Source organism: Zophobas morio, unplaced genomic scaffold (genome assembly GCF_036711695.1).
Source record: "Zophobas morio isolate AGI-343-1 ecotype UQ-CSIRO unplaced genomic scaffold, CSIRO_AGI_Zmor_V1 ptg000016l, whole genome shotgun sequence".
Taxonomy (NCBI): Eukaryota; Metazoa; Arthropoda; class Insecta; order Coleoptera; family Tenebrionidae; genus Zophobas; species Zophobas morio.
In genome coordinates this window covers 6,527,643-6,548,305 of record NW_026972121.1, presented here as the reverse complement: position 1 = coordinate 6,548,305, position 20,663 = coordinate 6,527,643, and the positions used below count along the sequence as shown (strand labels likewise).

Here is a 20,663-nt window from a genome sequence, read left to right as displayed (position 1 = left end):
GATCGGTATTCATTCGATTTAATAAGAAGCGTTAATCACTTAGCAACATTATCAGCTCAAGCCATTTTAAAACATAATTTAGCATTCAGTCATAAGATATCGCATACCAAACTAGATAAAACGTTTATGTGCTTTTATAAAACAACCACGAGGATAAAACGGACAAAAATACAGAGGCTTTTATGTGACGGTTAACAGGGTTTATGTATTAGCAATTTTTGTGGAACCGTACGACGATTAGTATAATTAAGGCAGCGGGACAAATAAATATGAAAATTATCGTTAACTGTGGCGAGTCGTGTATGTAAAAGCGATAACTTAAAAAGTTTTGTATGTTTAAAGCCCAAGTACGGAAAGTTCGAGGCGAAGGCTAAAATTAATTTGCGATAACAGTTAAAACTGTAGCATTTTTGCGCAATACGATAAATTATAACGTAGGTGGGTATTTTAGGCTTCATTTTGTATTAATGACTATTGATTGTTTAGGAACGCATTACTAAAAACTGTAATAGGGGTTCTGTTTATTGAGAGAGTTTGCTCGATTGAAGATTACGTGTTTGTAGTTACATACAAAACTCAATTGAATCGGGTAATTTACTAACAGATAAAGATAATCAAGTTTTTAGAAATAAATAAACATAATAAATAAACACCTTATAAATGTGGTTATCTTTAGCGCGTTCTCAAGTATCGATCGTCAAGGAAATACGTGCAGAACATCATCGATTTGAAGATAATTCTGAACGCGTAAATATTACCAAGTTCAATTTTTTAAATACTGAAGAACTCAATCTAAAAATGTTACAGTCGATTTCGAGAATACTTCAACGCATTCGTACGATAACCCAAAATATAAAACCGACGTTTACTGACGACTAGTCGACAAAACAAAGGAAAAATTTACATTCACTTTGCGTCCACCTTGCGTAATTGTTTCAGAATCAATTATGTAAACACTTATTATGCATAATTAAATTTAATCTCAATAGTGCATATTTTAATAATCAGTGCGCTTCAATGGAACCAACTTTCATGATTTTGTGTTTTCTACTCGTAATTGTCAAAACTCGTCCACTTTTTTAGTCCTTAATTCATTAATTATAAGTCTGTGTTTTAAAAAATTCTCGTTTCAACACGCCATCAATTTTCCTAACTTACACGCCTATTTGAGAATTAAAAATTGTGACAGTGGTGTGTCGGCGGCGCTCACGTGTATGCTGATACAAGAGAATGCATTGTTAGAGAATTACGTAAACCTCCTACGATTTTTGCAATAATGACACTAAATGTGCATTTAATAAGATTTTGCAGTTTATCAAACTACAGAAACCGTTTTTCTTCGTCGCATTGACACAAAGACTTTTTTCTACTTACACACAGAATCACTCGCAACAATTTTTACTTTCGGGATTTTGTATCGTAAACTATATTCAGCAAAAAGGTACTTTGAAACGTCTAGGAACATGACATGACATTTTTTATAAAGTAGGTAATGTGTTCTGGAGATACTGCAAAACAAAATAAGAAGTCGAAAAAATTAACATAAAACCAAATTTATAATAAAAATGAAAAAATAGCACAATTTTTAGAAACTATAAACTAGGTTAGTATTCTGTTTGAGTTAAATTGACTGCAATCTTGATCTAAAATAAGTTATTGGTAGCTTTCGCTAATTTAAATTTAAGCATTTATCAAATTTTAATGAATAATAAATACCTAAAAAACCCATCCTATGCGTAATGGAATTCATTTTTGCAAAAACTGCAACCTACTTTCCTCTCCAACTATTCCTTTAATCTTTTTATAATTTTGTACAAAATGATAATTACTGAAGCAAAAAAATTATATGCCAAATCGCTGACATATGTTGAAAATATTAACGGACCTAATATCAACCCCTGAAAGTACACGCAGACGTCGGAAACGCAATAATTTAACTTGACTCGGTCTATCAAGTCACTTCTAAACCATTTTGAGAAAGAACCTTGAATTCCATATGGGGATAATTTTTCAATCAATACACTGCGATGCACGTTGGTGTGTGTTTCCAGTCTCGGACAAATAGGTTGTTCATGATGAACCTTTGCTAAAAATCCATGCTGATTTGATTTCCTGAGTGATAATCTTATTAAATGTCGACGTACGTAAGCAAACACAATAGATTGGGAGATTTTACTGGGGTCAGATTAGATTGATATCGATCTATAATTGCCTACTTCAGTCCCTGCTAGATTTATGACCCGGTACAACATCAGCTGTTTTCCACATTTGGAAAAGTCACCAAAAAGGACTATTTTTATTTTTTCTGGCACATTGACGAAACTTGGGTATAAATGACTTTTCAGTAGAGTAAGTTAAGTAAGGTCAAATCAAAAATTTTATTTTAGGCGGATCAGTTTACATCAAGTCAGAAATTTTATTAATTTCGATTAAGTCAGGTTAGGTCTCAGTTTAGTCAGATCGGAGATTTTATTACTTTTTATTTTTTTTTTTTAGATTAGGTTAAAGGTTTTGTTTGCATTAATTTATATCAGATTTTCATTCAAGTTAGATGGTATCAGTTCAGGGATTTTTTAAATCATTTAAAGTCAATATAGGTCTGGTGAGATCAGTGATTTTACTACAGACGGGAAAAGTCAGATCAAATCAGACGGATCAGTTCAAGCCAAACTGGAGGTTGTGTTTAATTCAAGTCAGGTTACGTCAATTCAGAGGTTTTATTTAAGTCACTTTAGACCACGTTGATCAGGTCATGTCGGAAATTTTACTTTGGCCAATCAGGTTAATTCAGATCAGAGGTTTTATTTGATTCATTTCAGGTTCTGTCAATTCAGAGACTTTTTAACTCATTTTGATTTGATTTTCCAAATTTTTATTTATGATAAACTCTATATATTGAAACAAATATAGACAATACCAGTAAGAAACTAAATAACAGCCTATAAATGAGTTTTGACACTCTATAGATTTTTTTTGTGTGTTAATCTATAACTGAGAAGTTGAAAAAGTGAGAAATTTGGAGACTGGGATAATCTAAAAATTTCCAGATCGAAGAATTGAAAAATGAAGAACAAAAAATTGGAAAATCTGATAGCTCAAAAATCAAAAATTGAAAATTGAAAAAGGATTCATTAACAACCGGATTTTGAGAAATCGAAATATTGTAAAATATAACACTGAAAAATAAAAGAATTGCAACATTACCAAATTGAAAACTTGGATAATTATAAACTTCAAAAATTATTAAACTGAAAAACTGAAAAATTGCAAAAACATAAAATTGAAAATCGAATAATTTTAAAGTCGAAAAACTTTAAAAACAAAAAACTGGATAAATGTAAAACAAAAAAAAATAAAAATTAAAAATCGAAAAACTGCAAAACTATGAAACTTGAAAAAAATGGAAAATCAAAACAATGAAATTTAATTAAGTGAAAACACGAAAAATTTTTAAAACGAGGAATTATAAAATTGAAAATTTTACCTTTAAAATTGAAAAATTGTAAAATAATGAAACGGAAAGATCAAAAATTTGAAATTAAAATTTTGAACAATTAAAAACAAAAAAAAAATAAACTTGTAAATATACAAAATAGAAAAATTAGATAATTGTAACCTTGAAAATTGATGAAACTGTAAAATTGAAAAATTACAAAATTATTTCATTAAAAATCGAACAGTTAAAACATGAAAAATCGAATAATAAAAAATTGAAAATTGAGCAAATCGACATTGAAAAATCAGAAAATCGATATCAAAAATTAAAACTGATTCATTAACAACTAAAAATGAAAAATCGAAAAATTGCAAAATTGTGAAATCGAAAAATCAAAAGCTTCGAAAATTGGAAATCTAAATTTTGAGATATTAAAAATAAAAATATTATAAAAATTCGAACAATAAATTTCGGATAATTGAAAAATCGAAAATAAGAAAATAACTTTAAACAATAACAATAACAATAAGTGAACCGAAAAATGACAAATCTGAAACATTACAACTGAAATTTTGAATAATTAAAAATCAAAAAACCAAAAATTCCAAAATTACAAAATTGAAGAATTGGATAATTGTAATAATTTTAAAATAAAAAAAATAAATATAAGCGAAAAACTGGAAAATCAGATCATGTATAACAAAAAAAATCAAAATTTAAAAATCGATGAGCTGCAAAATAATGAAATCGAAAAATTAGAGACTTGAAAAATTGACTATAAAACTTTTGAAAAATTAAGAATAAAAAAATTATAAAATCAACACAATTAAATTTGGATAAATGAAAAATCAAAAATTGAATAACTGCAAACATTACAAATTTCTAAAAACAAGAATTATAAAATTGAAAACTGATTATTTAATACCCAAATATTTAAGACATCCAAAAATTGTTAAAATGAAAAATTGATTAACAAAATGTAGCATCGAAAAACTGAAAAATCCAAAAATAGTAAAATAATTAATTTGAAAATCAGAAACTTAAATTTGAAATTTGAAACAATTAAAATTAAAAAAAAATAAAAATTTAGAATTACGTAGAAAAATTGAATCATTGGAAACTTGAATATTTATTAAACTGTAAAAATCAAAAATTGTAAAATTAAAAAGAAAAACTGCAAAAACAAAATTAAAATTCGAATAATTTTTAAAACGAAGAACTGCAAAATCAAATAAATGTAAAACAAAAAAAAATACAACATTTAAAAATCGAAAAACTGAAAATTATGAAATCGAACAATCAGAAACTTGAAAAATTTAAGATAGAAGTTTTGAAAAATTGTCAAAAAATTGTAAAATTAAAGCAATGAAATTGAGATCAGTGAGAAATCAAAAATTGAATAACTATAAATACGAAAAATTTTAAAAACGGAGAATTATAAAATTCAAAACTAATTAATTAAAACCCCAATATTTAACACATCAAAAATTGTTAAAATGTAGAATTGATCAAGTAAAGTGTAGAATTGAAAAACTGAAAAATCGGATTCCTTTAAAATCTAAAAATTGCAAACCTATAAAACTGAAAACTGAAAAACTTGAACAATTGAAAATCGGAATTTTGAAAAATTAAAATTCGGAAAATGGGAAAATCGAAATAATGAAATTCTGATCTCAAAACTGTAAAAAATTTTAAAATGAAGAATCATGAAGGCAAAAATTGAAAAATTTATCATTAAAAACCAAGAAATCGAAATTTCGTAAAAAATAACACAGAAAAATACAAAAATTGCAGCATTACCAAATGGAAAAATTGGATAATTATAAAATCCAAAAATTATTAAACTTAAAAGACTGGAAAATAAGATAAATATAAAACACAACAAAAATTAAAATTAAAAATCGAAAAACTGCAAAATTATGAAATTGAAAAATCAGAAATTTGAAAAAATTGGAAAATGAAAACGATGAAATTTAATTAAGTAAAAAATCAAAAATTGAATAACTACAAACAAGAATAATTTTTAAAGCGAAGAATTATTATAAAATTGAAAATTTCACTTTTAAAATTGAAAAATTGTAAAATAATCAAACGGATATATCAAAAACTTGAAACTAAAATTTTGAACAATTAAAAACAAAAAAATAAAAACTGCAAAATTGAAATATTGCAAAATTATTTCATTAAAAAATCGAAAATTGAAAAAAGCAACAATGGAAAATCAGATAATCGAAATTAAAAAACTGATTCATTAAAAACTAACCAACTGAGAAATAAAATTGTGAAAATATAAATCTCAGAAATCAAAAAATTGCAAAATTAGGAAACTGAAAAGTAGTATAATTTTAAAATTGAAAAATTGAAAAATACGACAATAGTAAAATAGAAAAATTACAAAATTGAAAAATCGAAAAATTGCAAAATTATGAAATCGAAAGATGAAAAACTTGGAAAAATTACAAAATTGAAAAATTGCTGTAAAACCGAAAAATTATTAAACTCTAAAACTGAAAAATTGCAAAAACAAAATTAAAATTCTAATAATTTTTAAAACGAAAAACTGGAAAATTAACAAAAATGAAAAATTGTAAACTTACAAAATAGAAAAATTGGATAATTGTAAACTTGAATTTTTATTAAGCTGTAAAAATGAAAAATTGCAAAATTATTACATTTAAAAACCGAAAAAATCTAAAAATTGAAAAATCAATACATTGGAAAATCTGATAATCGAAAAATCAAAAAGTAAAAAACTGCCCCATTAAAAACCGGACAACTGAGAAATCAAAAAATTGTAAAAATATTAAAGCAAAAATCAAAAATTTGCTAAATTATAAAACCGAGAAGTTGTATAATTTTAAAATTGAAAAAGTGAAAATTCAAACAAAAAATAGTAAATTAAAAAAATTAGAAAATTGAAAAATCGAAAAATCTCAAAACAGTGAAATCGAAAAATCAAAAACTTGGAAAATTGGAAATCTAAATTTTGAGATATTTCAAATCGAAAAATTCAAAAAATCCACACAATAAATTTCGGATAATTAAAAAATCGAAAATTAAAATATGGAATAACTTTAAAAATGAAAAAGTGTACAATAATTGAACCCAAAAATCAAAAACCTGAAATATTAAAATCGAAATTTTGAACAATTAAAAATCAAAAAATTGCAAAATTACACAACTGAAACATTAGCTAAATGTGAAAACGAAAACTTATTAAAGCGTAAAACTGAAAAACTCCAAAAACAAAATTTAAAAATATAAAAACTGCAAAATTATGAAATCCAAAGACATAAAATTAACACAATTAAATTTGGATAAATGAAAAATCAAAAATTGCAAACATAAAAAATTTTAAAAACAAAAAATTATAAAATTGAAAACTGATTACTTAAAACCCAAATATTTAAGACATCCACAAATTGTTGAAATGTAAAATTGATTAACAAAATGTAGCATCGAAAAACTGAGAAATCCAAAAATTGTAAAATAATAATTAAACTCAAAATTAGAAACTTAAATTTGAAATTTGAAACAATTAAAAACAAAAAAATCAAAAATTTAGAAATTATGTACATAGAAAAATTGAATCATTGGAAACCTGAATATTTTTTAAACTGTGAAAATCAAAAATTGTAAAATTAGAAAATCGAAAAAACTCAGGAATTGAAAAATCCATACATTGGAAAATCTTATAATTGTTAAATAAAAAATTAAAAAACCGATTCATCAAAAACTGGGAACTGAAAAATAGAAAAATTGTAAAAATTTAAATGCCAAAATTCAAAAAATTTCAAAATTACTAAACTGAAAATTCGTATAATTTTAAAATTGAAAGACTGAAAATTCAGACAACCGAAAAATCAAAAACTTGGAAAATTGGAACTTTAAATTTTGAGATACATATTAAAAATCAAAAAATTTAAAAATCGGTAAAATAAAATTCCAATAATTGAAAAATCGAAAATTCAAAAATAGGATAATTTAGAAACGAACAATTGTAGAATAATTGAACCGAAAAATTCAAAAACACTAAAATTGAAATTTTGAACAATTAAAAATAAAACAATTGGAAAATTACAAAATTAAAAAATTGCATAATTGTAAAACCGAAAAATTATTAAACTCTAAAACTTAAAAATTGCAAAAATAAAACTAAATTCGAATAATTTTTAAAACGAAGAACTGGAAAATCAAATAAATGTAAAACAAAAAAATTACAAAAGTTAAAAATATAAAAATTGCAAAATTATGAAATCGAACAATTAGAAACTTGAAAAATGTAAAATAGAAGTTTTGAAAAATTAAAAGTCAAAAAATTGGAAAATTAAAATAATGAAAGTGGGATGAGTGAAAAATCAAAAATTGAATAACTGCAAATACGAAAAATTTTAAAAACGGAGAATTATAAAATTGAAAACTAATTAATTAAAACCCAAATATTTAACACAAAATGTAAAATTGATCAAGTAAAGTGTAGAATCGAACAACTGAAAAATCGGATTCCTTTAAAATCGAAAAATTGTAAAATAATTAACCTGAAAATCGGAAACTTAAAATTGAAATTTTAAAAATTAAAAATTTAAAATTTTAAAAATTAAAAATTTAAAATTTTAAAATTACATAGAAAAATTAGATTTCTTAAATTGTAACAATAAAAAATGCAAGATTATAAAATCGAAAAGTCAAAAACTTAGAAAATTGGAAATTTAAATTTTGAAATATTAAAAATCAAAAAATCGAAATGTAAAAGTCAAAAACCTGAAACAAGAAAATAGCAATTTTAAAAAATGAAAAATCAAAAAGTCAAAAATTCCAAAATTACAAAATTGAAAAATTGGATAATTGTAAAATCGAAAAATTATTAAACTGTAAAACTGAAATTTGAAAAAACAAAATTATAAATCGAATAATTTGTAAAACGAAAAACTGGAAAATTAGCAAAAATGAAAAAATGTAAAATTACAAAATAGAAAAATTGGATAATTGTAAACTTGAATTTTTAATAACCTGTAAAAATGAAAAATTGCAAAATTATTACATTTAAAAACCGAAAAAATCGAAAATTTGAAAAATCCATACATTGGAAAATCTGATAATTCAAAAATCAAAAAATGAAAAACTGCCCCATTAAAAACCGGACAACAAACTGAGAAATCAAAAAATTGTAAAATTATAAAAGTAAAAATCAAAAATTTGCAAAATTATAAAACCGAGAAATCGTATAATTTTAAAATTAAAAAGTGAAAACTCAAACAAAAAATAGAAAATAAAAAAATTAGAAAATTGAAAAGTCGAAGAATCGCAAAACTATGAAATCGAAAAATCAAAAACTTGGAAAATTGGAAATCTAAATTTTGAGATATTTCAAATCGAAAAATTCAAAAAATCCACACAATAAATTTCGGATAATTGAAAAATCGAAAATTAAAATATGGAATAACTTTAAAAATGAAAAAGTGTACAATAATTGAACCCAAAAATCAAAAACCTGAAATATTAAAATCGAAATTTTGAACAATTAAAAATCAAAAAATTGCAAAATTACACAACTGAAACATTAGCTAAATGTGAAGACGAAAACTTATTAAAGCGTAAAACTGAAAAACTCAAAAAAACCAAAATTACAAATCGAATAATATTTAAAATCGAAAAATTGGAAAACCAGATAAATTGTAAAATAAAAAAATTACAAAAGTTAAAAATATAAAAACTGCAAAATTATGAAATCCAAAAACTTATAAAATTAACACAATTAAATTTGGATAAATGAAAAATCAAAAATTGCAAACAAAAAATTTTAAAAACAAAGAATTATAAAATTGAAAACTGATTACTTAAAACCCAAATATTTAAGACATCCACAAATTGTTGAAATGTAAAATTGATTAACAAAATGTAGCATCGAAAAACTGAGAAATCCAAAAATTGTAAAATAATAATTCAACTCAAAATTAGAAACTTAAATTTGAAATTTGAAACAATTAAAAATAAAAAAATCAAAAATTTTGAAATTATGTACATAGAAAAATTGAATCATTGGAAACCTGAATATTTTTTAAACTGTGAAAATCAAAAATTGTAAAATTAAAAAATCGAAAAAACTCAGGAATTGGAAAATCTTATAATTGTTAAATAAAAAATTAAAAAACTGATTCATTAAAAACTGGGAACTGAAAAATACAAAAAATGTAAAAATTTAAATGCCAAAATTCAAAAAATTGCAAAATTACTAAACTGAAAATTCGTATAATTTTAAAATTGAAAGACTGAAAATTCAGACAATCGAAAAATCAAAAACTTGGAAAATTGGAACTTTAAATTTTGAGATATTAAAAATCAAAAAATTTAAAAATCGGTAAAATAAAATTCCAATAATTGAAAAATTGAAAATTCAAAAATAGGGTAAGTTAGAAACGAACAATTGTAGAATAATTGAACCGAAAAATTCAAAAACACTAAAATTGAAATTTTGAACAATGAAAAATAAAACAATTGGAAAATTACAAAATTAAAAAATTGCATAATTGTAAAACCGAAAAATTATTAAACTGTAAAACTTAAAAATTGCAAAAATAAAATTAAAATTCGAATAATTTTTAAAACGAAGAACTGGAAAATCAAATAAATGTGAAACAAAAAAATTACAAAAGTTAAAAATATAAATATTGCAAAATTATGAAATCGAATAATTAGAAACTTGAAAAATTTAAAATAGAAGTTTTGAAAAATTAAAAGTCAAAAAATTGGAAAATTAAAATAATGAAAGTGGGATGAGTGAAAAATCAAAAATTAAATAACTGCAAATACGAAAAATTTTAAAAACGGAGAATTATAAAATTGAAAACTAATTAATTAAAACCCAAATATTTAACACAAAATGTAAAATTGATCAAGTAAAGTGTAGAATCGAACAACTGAAAAATCGGATTCCTTTAAAATCGAAAAATTGTAAAATAATTAACCTGAAAATCGGAAACTTAAAATTGAAATTTTAAAAATTAAAAAAATTAAAATTTTAAAATTACATAGAAAAATTAGATTTCTTAAATTGTAACAATAAAAAATGCAAGATTATAAAATCGAAAAGTCAAAAACTTAGAAAATTGGGAATTTAAATTTTGAAATATTAAAAATCAAAAAATCGAAATCAAAATCCCTTTAAAAAATGTAAAGGTCAAAAACCTGAAACAAGAAAATAGCAATTTTAAAAAATGAAAAATCAAAAAATCAAAAATTCCAAAATTACAAAATTGAAAAATTGGATAATTGTAAAATCGAAAAATTATTAAATTGTAAAACTGAAATTTGAAAAAACAAAATTATAAATCGAATAATTTGTAAAACGAAAAACTGGAAAATTAACAAAAATGAAAAAATGTAAAATTACAAAATAGAAAAATTGGATAATTGTAAACTTGAATTTTTAATAATAACCTGTAAAAATGAAAAATTGCAAAATTATTACATTTAAAAACCGAAAAAATCGAAAATTTTAAAAATCTATACATTGGAAAATCTGATAATTCAAAAATCAAAAAATGAAAAACTGCCCCATTAAAAACCGAACAACAAACTGAGAAATCAAAAAATTGTAAAAATATAAAAGTAAAAATCAAAAATTTGCAAAATTATAAAACCGAGAAGTCGTATAATTTTAAAATTAAAAAGTGAAAACTCTAACAATAAATAGAAAATAAAAAAATTAGAAAATTGAAAAGTCGAAGAATCGCAAAACTATGAAATCGAAAAATCAAAAACTTGGAAAATTGGAAATCTAAATTTTGAGATATTTCAAATCGAAAAATTCAAAAAATCCACACAATAAATTTCGGATAATTGAAAAATCGAAAATTAAAATATGGAATAACTTTAAAAATGAAAAAGTGTACAATAATTGAACCCAAAAATCAAAAACCTGAAATATTAAAATCGAAATTTTGAACAATTAAAAATACAAAAATTGCAAAATTACACAACTGAAACATTAGCTAAATGTGAAAACGAAAAACTGAAAAACTCCAAAAATTGTAAAATAATAATTAAACTCAAAATTAGAAACTTAAATTTGAAATTTGAAACAATTAAAAACAAAAAAATCAAAAATTTAGAAATTATGTACATAGAAAAATTGAATCATTGGAAACCTGAATATTTTTTAAACTGTGAAAATCAAAAATTGTAAAATTAAAAAATCGAAAAAACTCAGGAATTGAAAAATCCATACATTGGAAAATCTTATAATTGTTAAATAAAAAATTAAAAAACTGATTCATTAAAAACTGGGAACTGAAAAATACAGAAATTGTAAAAATTTAAATGCCAAAATTCAAAAAATTGCAAAATTACTAAACTGAAAATTCGTATAATTTTAAAACTGAAAGACTAAAAATTCAGACAATAGTAAAATTAAAAAAATTACAAATTGAAAAATCGAAAAATTGCAGAATTATAACATCGAAAAATGAAAAAATTGGAAAATTAAAACAATTAAATTGGGATCAGCGAAAAATCAAAAATTGAATAACTGCAAATACGAAAAATTTTAAAAACGGAGAATTATAAGATTGAAAACTGATTAATTAAAACCCAAATATTTAACACAAAATGTAAAATTGATCAAGTAAAGTATAGAATCGAATAACTGAAAAATCGGATGCCTTTAAAATCGAAAAATTGTAAAATAATTAACCTAAAAAATCAGAAACTTAAAATTGAAATTTTTAGCAATTAAAAATAAAAAAAAATACAAATTTAAAATTACATAGAAAAGTTGGATTTATTAAACTGTAACAATAAAAAATTGCAAGATTATAAAATCGAAGAGCCGAAAATTGAAATATCCTGACATTGGAACGTTTTATAATTGAAAAATAAAAAAGAAAAACTAATTCATTAAAAACTGAAAAATCTCAAAATTGCAAAATTATGAAATCGAAAAGTCAAAAACCTGGAAAATTGGGAATTTTAATTTTGAAGTATTAAAAATCGAAAATTTAAAAATCTGATATCTTTAAAACGAAAAATTGTAGAATAATTGAACCGAAAAATCGAAAACTTGCAACACTAAAATTGAATTTTGGAACAATCAGAAAATTGAAAAATTGTTAAATTAGCAATACTAAACTGTAAAAATAAAAAATTACATAATGATAAAATCAAAAAATTATAAAATCGACCACACTCAGTTTTTTTCCTGAAAACAGTAATAAATCTGTAAAATGACGGAAAAATTTTGATTGACGATTTACCATGCTTCCAATAACCTTTAAAAGTTGTAAAATACTGTTATAAAATTTTAATTTTTTTCCAAAAACCTGTCTGTCAAGACGGATTCATGGACCACGTAATATCGCCGAATGACTTGATACAGGTCAGTCAGTCATTCTAGCCAAAAAAAAGAAAAAGGCATGACCCACTCAGGTCCAAAAACATCGTGGATAAACTCTATCAATGTCACAGTGACACAAAATAGCTTCCCATTTTTTAGTATTCATTATTAATGTTATCAATAAAAAATGGGTGAACATTCAAATAAAACCCACTTTTTTCGGGCCTCCAACTTTCCCGATTCCCCAAAAAAGCTCCAACACCTGTTCAATTATATCGTCTCATCGTTATCGCCTGAAACCGCCGGTCTCCCGACGGGCCAAAGTCCGCCGTGTTCCCCGGTGTCATCATAATACCAAACATTACACATTTTGTCAAAACAAACTCGCAAACATAAATATCTGGCGTCTCCTCGTGGGCAACTCCACCGGAACGAGCATGACAGATCTCGTGTGGCGGTCGAGAGAGGGGGCAGGATCACGCCACCGAACCGCCAAATCACCATTGCCCGCGAACTACAAAGGTATCGCGTGATATCGGAACCAGCAAGACCATGCGTTGCACCGGTGCCACCGGACTCAGTATCGACGATGCTTTAGTTGCGATCTTTGGACTTTGCCTGCGCTTACCGCAAATTTTTCCTTCTAATCGGAACATCCATCAAACTTGAACGTCGTATAAAAGCCGACGCCGGCTAATCGAAAGCAGTTGGAAAACGACCGCGAACTTGAACAATATTGTTTAATAATTGTCGCGTGGCATTCGTTTAAATTTGTGATTACGTGTTTCGGACCGGTTAAAGTGACGGTGCCTAGAAAATCTGGGAAAGTTCAGAGCGTGAGGCAAGGATATTATGTAAGTGTTTTTGCAATATTGCACAGCGATCGCAACATTTTTTTTTGGTCTAATTTTCACTTTTTTTTTGTTGTTCGTGGAAAGTTCAAACGATCTTCATAAACAATGGGAACATTTCACGCTTTGTCAAAAATCGATTATTTTCGCGACATTATTTGATTGCGGAAATTTGGAATTCATTTGATGGTAAACTATTCAAAAAATTCAAACATTGACTGCATTAAAATTTGTTCAAAATAATAATAAAATAAATACGCTTTGTTCGGCCTTCAGAATTGTTAAACATTACTTTCGCACATTTTTGAAAAATGTTTCATTACTTGAAACAATAAAATTTTGTGCCGTAAAACTGCCCATCAACCAATGAAGTTAGTCCACACCACATTCGACATTTTTTTTATTACCAATAATGCATTTTTAAACTCCGGATAAGAAAATTTTATGGGTCAAAAATTCAAATACACACCATTTCCAGATAACGAAACAGTCTATATAAACCTGTTTGTGCTACTGACAACTTATTCGGTAGAAACAGTTTGTAAAATTCACACTGTGGTAAAAGAAAAGTTTAATCACTCGGGTTAAAACTGGCCAAAATTACTTTCATTTGAAGACATATTACACTTATACAGGGTGAGTTACTAAACGCACGTTCCTCGATATATTTTTATATATTTTGATTGACCTCTTCTTAGACTTTACAACCACAATTGTCGATTTATAATAATTAATTGAAACAAGCATTGTGCGTCCGTAGTATCCTGTTGTGAACGACAATTTGTTACTAAAAATAAATAAACAAATAAAACTGAGTGTGAAACTATAATTTACTACTCGATACAAAAATACCGCGATAAATCAATCATATTTATTCACAATCGATTCAAATGAATAGTTAATGATTCAATTACCTGTTAGATAACTAGTGCAGTTTCAAGGTTTCAAGTACCATCACTTCCACGTCTTGGTACAATTCCACTTTGCAACTTAAGTTAGCATACGTCAGCTGTCACTAATCTGACACTCCTTTCCAGAACTTCGAACCATGGCCCCTAACATTTCCATCCCAACTGGAGTTCTCCACGAAACCGATGACGAAATCTCTGCGAGAAACATCCCTCAAGACATCAGCAAACCCGACGATCGCAAACTGAAGCTAGTTTGGCGAAACATCATTCTGTTTGCTTATCTTCACTTAGCTGCGTTGTACGGAATATGGCTTATGTTTACTTCTGCTAAACTAGTGACCAGTATTGTTGGTAAGATTGTCACAATTCCATTTGGTTTGACGCTTTAATAACTGTGTTATGTCTTTAGCGATTTTGCTGTACCAACTGGGAGGCTTTGGTATCACCGCCGGCGCCCACCGCCTCTGGGCCCACCGCTCCTACAAAGCCAAGTGGCCCCTGCGTCTCATCCTCACCATCTGCAACACTCTCGCTTTTGAGGACTCCGTCATCGACTGGGCGCGAGACCACCGAGTCCACCACAAGTTCAGCGAGACCGACGCCGACCCTCACAACGCCAAACGCGGCTTCTTCTTCTCGCACGTCGGGTGGTTGCTGTGCCGCAAGCACCCCCAGGTCCGGGAAAAGGGCAAGCAAATCGACCTGTCGGACCTGTATGCTGACCCGATTTTGCGCTACCAGAAGAAGTACTACAAGATCGTGATGCCTCTGGTGTCCTTCGTGCTACCTACCGTCATCCCGATGTACTTCTGGGGTGAGACGTTCAAGAACGCCTTCTTCGTCAATCTGTTCCGGTACTGCCTCACTCTCAACGCTACGTGGCTGGTGAACTCGGCGGCCCATATGTGGGGCGACAAACCCTATGATAAGTTCATCAACCCGGCTGAGAATCTGGCGGTGGCGGTGTTGGCGCTGGGTGAGGGCTGGCACAACTACCATCACACGTTCCCGTGGGACTACAAGACGGCGGAGTTGGGGAAATACAGCGTGAATTTCTCGGCGGCGTTTATCGACTTCTTTGCCAAGATTGGGTGGGCGTATGATTTGAAGACGGTGTCGAATGAGATGGTGAAGAAGAGGGTGGAGAGGACGGGGGATGGGTCCCACGAGATTTGGGGGTGGGGGGATAAGGATCAGTCGAAGGAGGATTATGAAGATGTTATCATTAAGTATAGGAAGGACTTGTAAGTGAAGAATTGATTGTTCTTGGTTGTGGGGGTGACTTATGAGACTGATTACCTTTGTAAGTAATTTATTACCGATTGTTGCAGTGATTGAATTGTTTTTGTATATTTATAGGTAGGTCATGTTTGATAATAACATGTAAAGTAGGTTCTAGTTATTCGTACTAAGTGGTATATGGGTTTTAGTACCGGTAACTAGATACACAATCAGGTGATATAGATTTGTGAATCTATTAACATAGATATTTTTTAACTTAATTCGTTTGCTTAGACTTAAGTTTTTTATAACAGTGTGACAGTGAAGCATATAATTAATAAACGATGAAGTTCAACACTACATTCTCGTCTAAATGTTTACCCTATTCCTAGAAGATACAAAGTAGATCTGACTTGAGTTGTGTTTTGTACAACATGGACATAAGGTTCCAAAGTTGGTACACAAAAATAAGATTTAGCTCCCAACAAACAGACTAAAGTTTTTTCTATTTTTGGTCAAGGACTACGAATTAGCTTATTAGGCATTCGTTCACGATTTGTACAATTGCGTGCATATCAGTTGTAAATTCTAATTTAACCTCTGATTTCAAAATGTATTAATGTTGTGTTGCAGCGCTGACACTATTGCATTTTTTAAAACAGAAAGACCATGAACTAAAAAAATATCAAACGCGATTATTACATTTTTAAAAAATATACGATCAAATTATTTCGTGTTGGTTTTACAAAAACTATTGAAACTAAATCAATCCAAAATTTTGATTGAATCAGTAACTATTTTGATAAGGATTGTTTTTATTAAGTTCCACCAACACTGTACTTACCAGAAAAATACAAATAACAACGTTACAAAGGTAAAATAAATAAAACTGAACTGAAAATTATTATTATAGGATTGTATATGCAACCAGTTATACATCTCGGTCCAGACAAATACAGCTTCATTCGATGAATGTCAAATAGATAAATGTTATACTCGCACAAGAGATGTAGTGATTTTACGACTTTGACTCCTTCGCTACTCTTGTCAACGAATAATGCAGCTTATTATGTGCAATTATCACAACCTCCTAAGCTTCCAAACAGTCTCTTTCATGGATTTGGCTGACACGCTTCTTCTAAACGCCACCGGCTTATGAGTTTAATATGCTTTTTGTTCATAGACGATGGGGTTAAAATAGTCAAAATCATCAAATCACTATATCTCTTGTGCCAGTATACTTGCAATCGAGCACTAGATTCATTATAGACCCTTAAAAAAAGTGTCTGACCAAGAAAGCCATTTTATATCACGCGCGTGATTTGCGTGAGATAAGGTGACTTGGCAACAGCATTCGTTTTTTAGAAGGTATGTCATTTGCCAAAATCAATCTTATCTTATCAGATATTAGCCCCGCCCACCCACCCTCTATTTTATTAGAGCAGAATATGTCATTTGCCAAAATCAGTCTTATCTTAGCAAGTACTAGCCCCGCCCACCCACCCTCTGTTTTCTTAGAGGGTATGTCATTTGCCTAAATTAGTCTTATCTTATCAAATAGAAGCCCGCCCACCTACCCAAAATTTTGTAGAATTCTTAAAAAGGCACCATGGGCCATCGAAATTCTGTGGAATTCTTTAAAACAAACACTAGGCGTCAGTGAAATGACAAAAGTTACCAAGGGCCCTCGAAATTCTGCAGAATCCTTAAAAATTCACTTGATTCTTCGCAATTCTGTAGAATTCGTTAAAAAAGATACTGGGGGCCCTCAGATTTTGCAGAATTCTTAGAAAGTTATTGATATAAAAAAGTCACGAAGGGCCCTCGAAGCTCTATAAAATCCCTAAAACTCCACTAGATTTTTCGAAATTCTGTAGAATTCGTTAAAAAAACACTAGGGGCCCCCGAGATTTTGCAAAATCCTTAGAAAGATACTAGAAGCCCTGGAGATTCTGTAGAATTCTTTAAAAAAATACTAGGGCCGCTGAAATAAAAAAAGTCTCCAAGGGCCCTCGAAATTCTGCAGAACAATTCACTAGATTCTTCTAAACTCCATAGAATTCGTTAAAAAAAACACAAGGGGTCCTCAAGATTTTGTAGAATTCTTAGAAAGATGCTAGGGGCCCTGCAAATTTTGTAGAATTCTTTAAAAAGATATTAGATGCCTCTGACATAAAAAAAGTTACCAAGGGTCTTCAAAATTCTGTAGAATTCTTAAAAAAAACTAGGGCCGTACGGTATTCTGTATAATTCTTATAAAGCACACTAGGAGCCTTTGAAAATCTGTAGAATTCTTTCAAATAGACACTCTAGCGACCAGTGAAATTAAAAGTCACTAAGAGTGCTAGAAATTTTGTAGAATCCCTAAAAATTCACTGGATTCTTCGAAATTCTGTAGAATTTGTTAAAAAAACACTAGGGGCCCTGTATATTTTGCAGAATTCTTAGAAAGATACACTAGGTGCCCTGTAAATTCTGTAGAATTCTTTCAAAATATACTAGGGGCCACTGAAAAAAAAAGATTACCAAGGACCCTCGAAATTCTGTAGCATCCCTAAAAATTCACTGGATTCTTCCAACTTCTGTAGAATTCTTTAAAAAGTCTCTAGCCCCTTCCTTCTCAAATCTGTAAACTTTTAAAAACACTAAGTGCCTCCGAAAATCTGTAGAATTCTTTGAAACAGAAACTAGGGGCCTTAGAGATTCTGCAGAATGATTAAAAAAGACAAAAAGAGCCGCCAAAACTTCAAAATTCTGTAGAATTCCTTTAAAAAGATCCTGAGCGTCCTGGAGACTTTGCAGAATTCTTAGAAAGATACTAGGGGCCATTGTAATTAAAAAGTCACCAAGGGCCCTCAAAATTCTATAAAATCCCTAAAAATTCACTATATTTTTCGAAATTTTGTAGAATTCGTTAAAAAGACACTTGGGACCCTCGAGATTTTGCAGAACCCTTAAAAAGATACTAAAAGCCCTGGAAATTCTGTAGAATTCTTAAAAAAAAAATACTAGGGCCGCTGAAATAAAAAAAAGTCTCCAAGGGTCCTCGAAATTCTGCAGAATCCGTAAAAATTCACCACATTCTTCGAAATTCTATAGAATTCGTTATAAAAGACAAAAGGTGTCCTCGAGATTTTGTAGACTTCTTATAAAGATACTAGGGGCCCTGCAAATTTTGCAGAATTCTTTAAAAAGATATTAGGGGCCTCTGAAATAAAAAAAGTCACCAAGGGTCTTCGAAATTCTGTAGAATTCTAAAAAAAGCCACCAACCCCTCCCTTCTCAAATCTGTAAATTTTTAAATACGCAAAGTGCTTCCGAAATTCGGTAGAAAAAGAAATTAGTGCCCTCCGATATTCTGTATAATTCTTAAAAAGGACACTAGGGGCCCTTGAAAATCTGTAGAATTCTTTAAAACAGACACTAGGGACCAGTGAAATTAAAAACGTCACTAAGGGTCCTCGAAATTCTGTAGAATCCCTAAAAATTCACTGGACTCTTTGAAATTCTGTAGAATTTGTTAAAAAAGACACTAGGGACCCTCTATATTTTGCAGAATTCTTAGAAAGGTACACTAGGTGCCCTGTAAATTCTGTAAAATTCTTTCAAAAGCTAAAAAAAAGATTACCAAGAACCCTCGAAATTCTGTAGCATCCCTAAAAATTCACTGGATTCTTCCAAGTTCTGTAGAATTCTTAAAAAAGTCTCTAGCCCCTTCCTTCTCAAATCTGTAAATCTTTAAAGACACTATGTGACTCTGAAAATCTGTAGAATTCTTTAAAACAGATACTAGGGGCCTTAGAGATTTTGCAGAATGATTAAAAAAGACAAAAAGAGCCGCCAAAATTTTGTAGAATTCTTAAAACCGAAATTCTGTAGAATTAAAAAATGCACTAGGGATCCTTGAGAGTTTGCAGAATTCTTAGAAATTCAATTATCAAAGAAAATTCTGTAGAATTCTTTAAAACAGACACTACTGGCCAGTGAAATTAAAAAAGTCACTAACGGTCCTCGAAATTTTATAGAATCCCTAAAAATTCACAGAAATCTTCGAAATTCTATAGAATTCGTTAAAAAAGACACTAGGGCCCTCCAGATTTTGCAGAATTCTTAGAAAGATACTAGGGGCCCTAGGAATTCTGTAGAATTCTTTAAAAAGATACTAGGGGCCACTAAAATGAAAAAAGTCACCAAAGCCCCTCGAAATTCTGTAGAATCCCTAAAAATTTACTGGATTCTTCGAAATTCTGTAGAATTCTTAAAAAGAGAGAGTAACTCCTCCCCTCTCAAATCTGTAAATATTTAAAGTCACTAAGTGCCTCCGAAAATCTGTAGAATTCTATAAAAAAAGAAACTAAGGTCCCCCAAAATTGTGTATAATTCTTAAAAAAGACTCTAGGGGCCCTAAAATTCTGTGGAATTCTTTCAAAAAGAGACTAGGGGCCCTCGAGATTTTGCAGAATCCTTAGAAGTATACTAAAAGCCCTGGAAATTCTGTAGAATTCTTAAAAAAAATACTAGGGCCGCTGAAATAAAAAAAAGTCTCCAAGGCTCCTCGAACTTCTGCAGAATCCGAAAAAATTCACTAGATTCTTCTAAATTCCATTGAATATAGAATTCGTTAAAAAAGACACAAGGGGTCCTCGAGATTTTGTAGAATTCTCAGAAAGATACTAGACGGGCCCTGCAAATTTTGTAGAATTCTTTAAAAAGATATTAGAGGCCTCTGAAATAAAAAAAGTCACCAAGGCTCTTCGAAATTTTGTAGAATTCTTAAAAACCCACTAACGGCTTCCTTTTCAAATCTTTAAATTTTTAAAGACGCTAAGTGCTTTCGAAATTCTGTAGAATTCTTTAAACAAAGAAGCTCGGCCCTCCGGTATTCTGTATAATTCTTAAAATTTGGGACCCTT

The 20,663-nt window shown here is 28.4% G+C and overlaps 2 protein-coding genes across 3 annotated transcripts in view; both read left to right on the top strand.

The window, feature by feature from the left end:
- LOC135129687 (uncharacterized) overlaps positions 1–20,663 on the top strand; it is a 284,314-nt gene that overhangs the window by 60,032 nt on the left and 203,619 nt on the right. The gene's annotated exons all lie outside the window — the stretch shown is intronic.
- On the top strand, positions 13,336–16,110 carry LOC135129683 (acyl-CoA Delta-9 desaturase-like). Of its 2 annotated transcripts, none has more exons than XM_064056925.1 (3): positions 13,336–13,621; positions 14,656–14,880; positions 14,939–16,110. In XM_064056925.1, exons 2-3 carry the CDS (start codon positions 14,667–14,669, stop codon positions 15,775–15,777), a joined length of 1,053 nt encoding a protein of 350 aa, XP_063912995.1. In that variant the 5' UTR covers positions 13,336–13,621; positions 14,656–14,666; the 3' UTR covers positions 15,778–16,110. The 2 variants fall into 2 exon arrangements, with proteins under 2 accessions (XP_063912995.1, XP_063912996.1); XM_064056926.1 differs by lacking the exon at positions 13,336–13,621 and adding an exon at positions 14,114–14,254.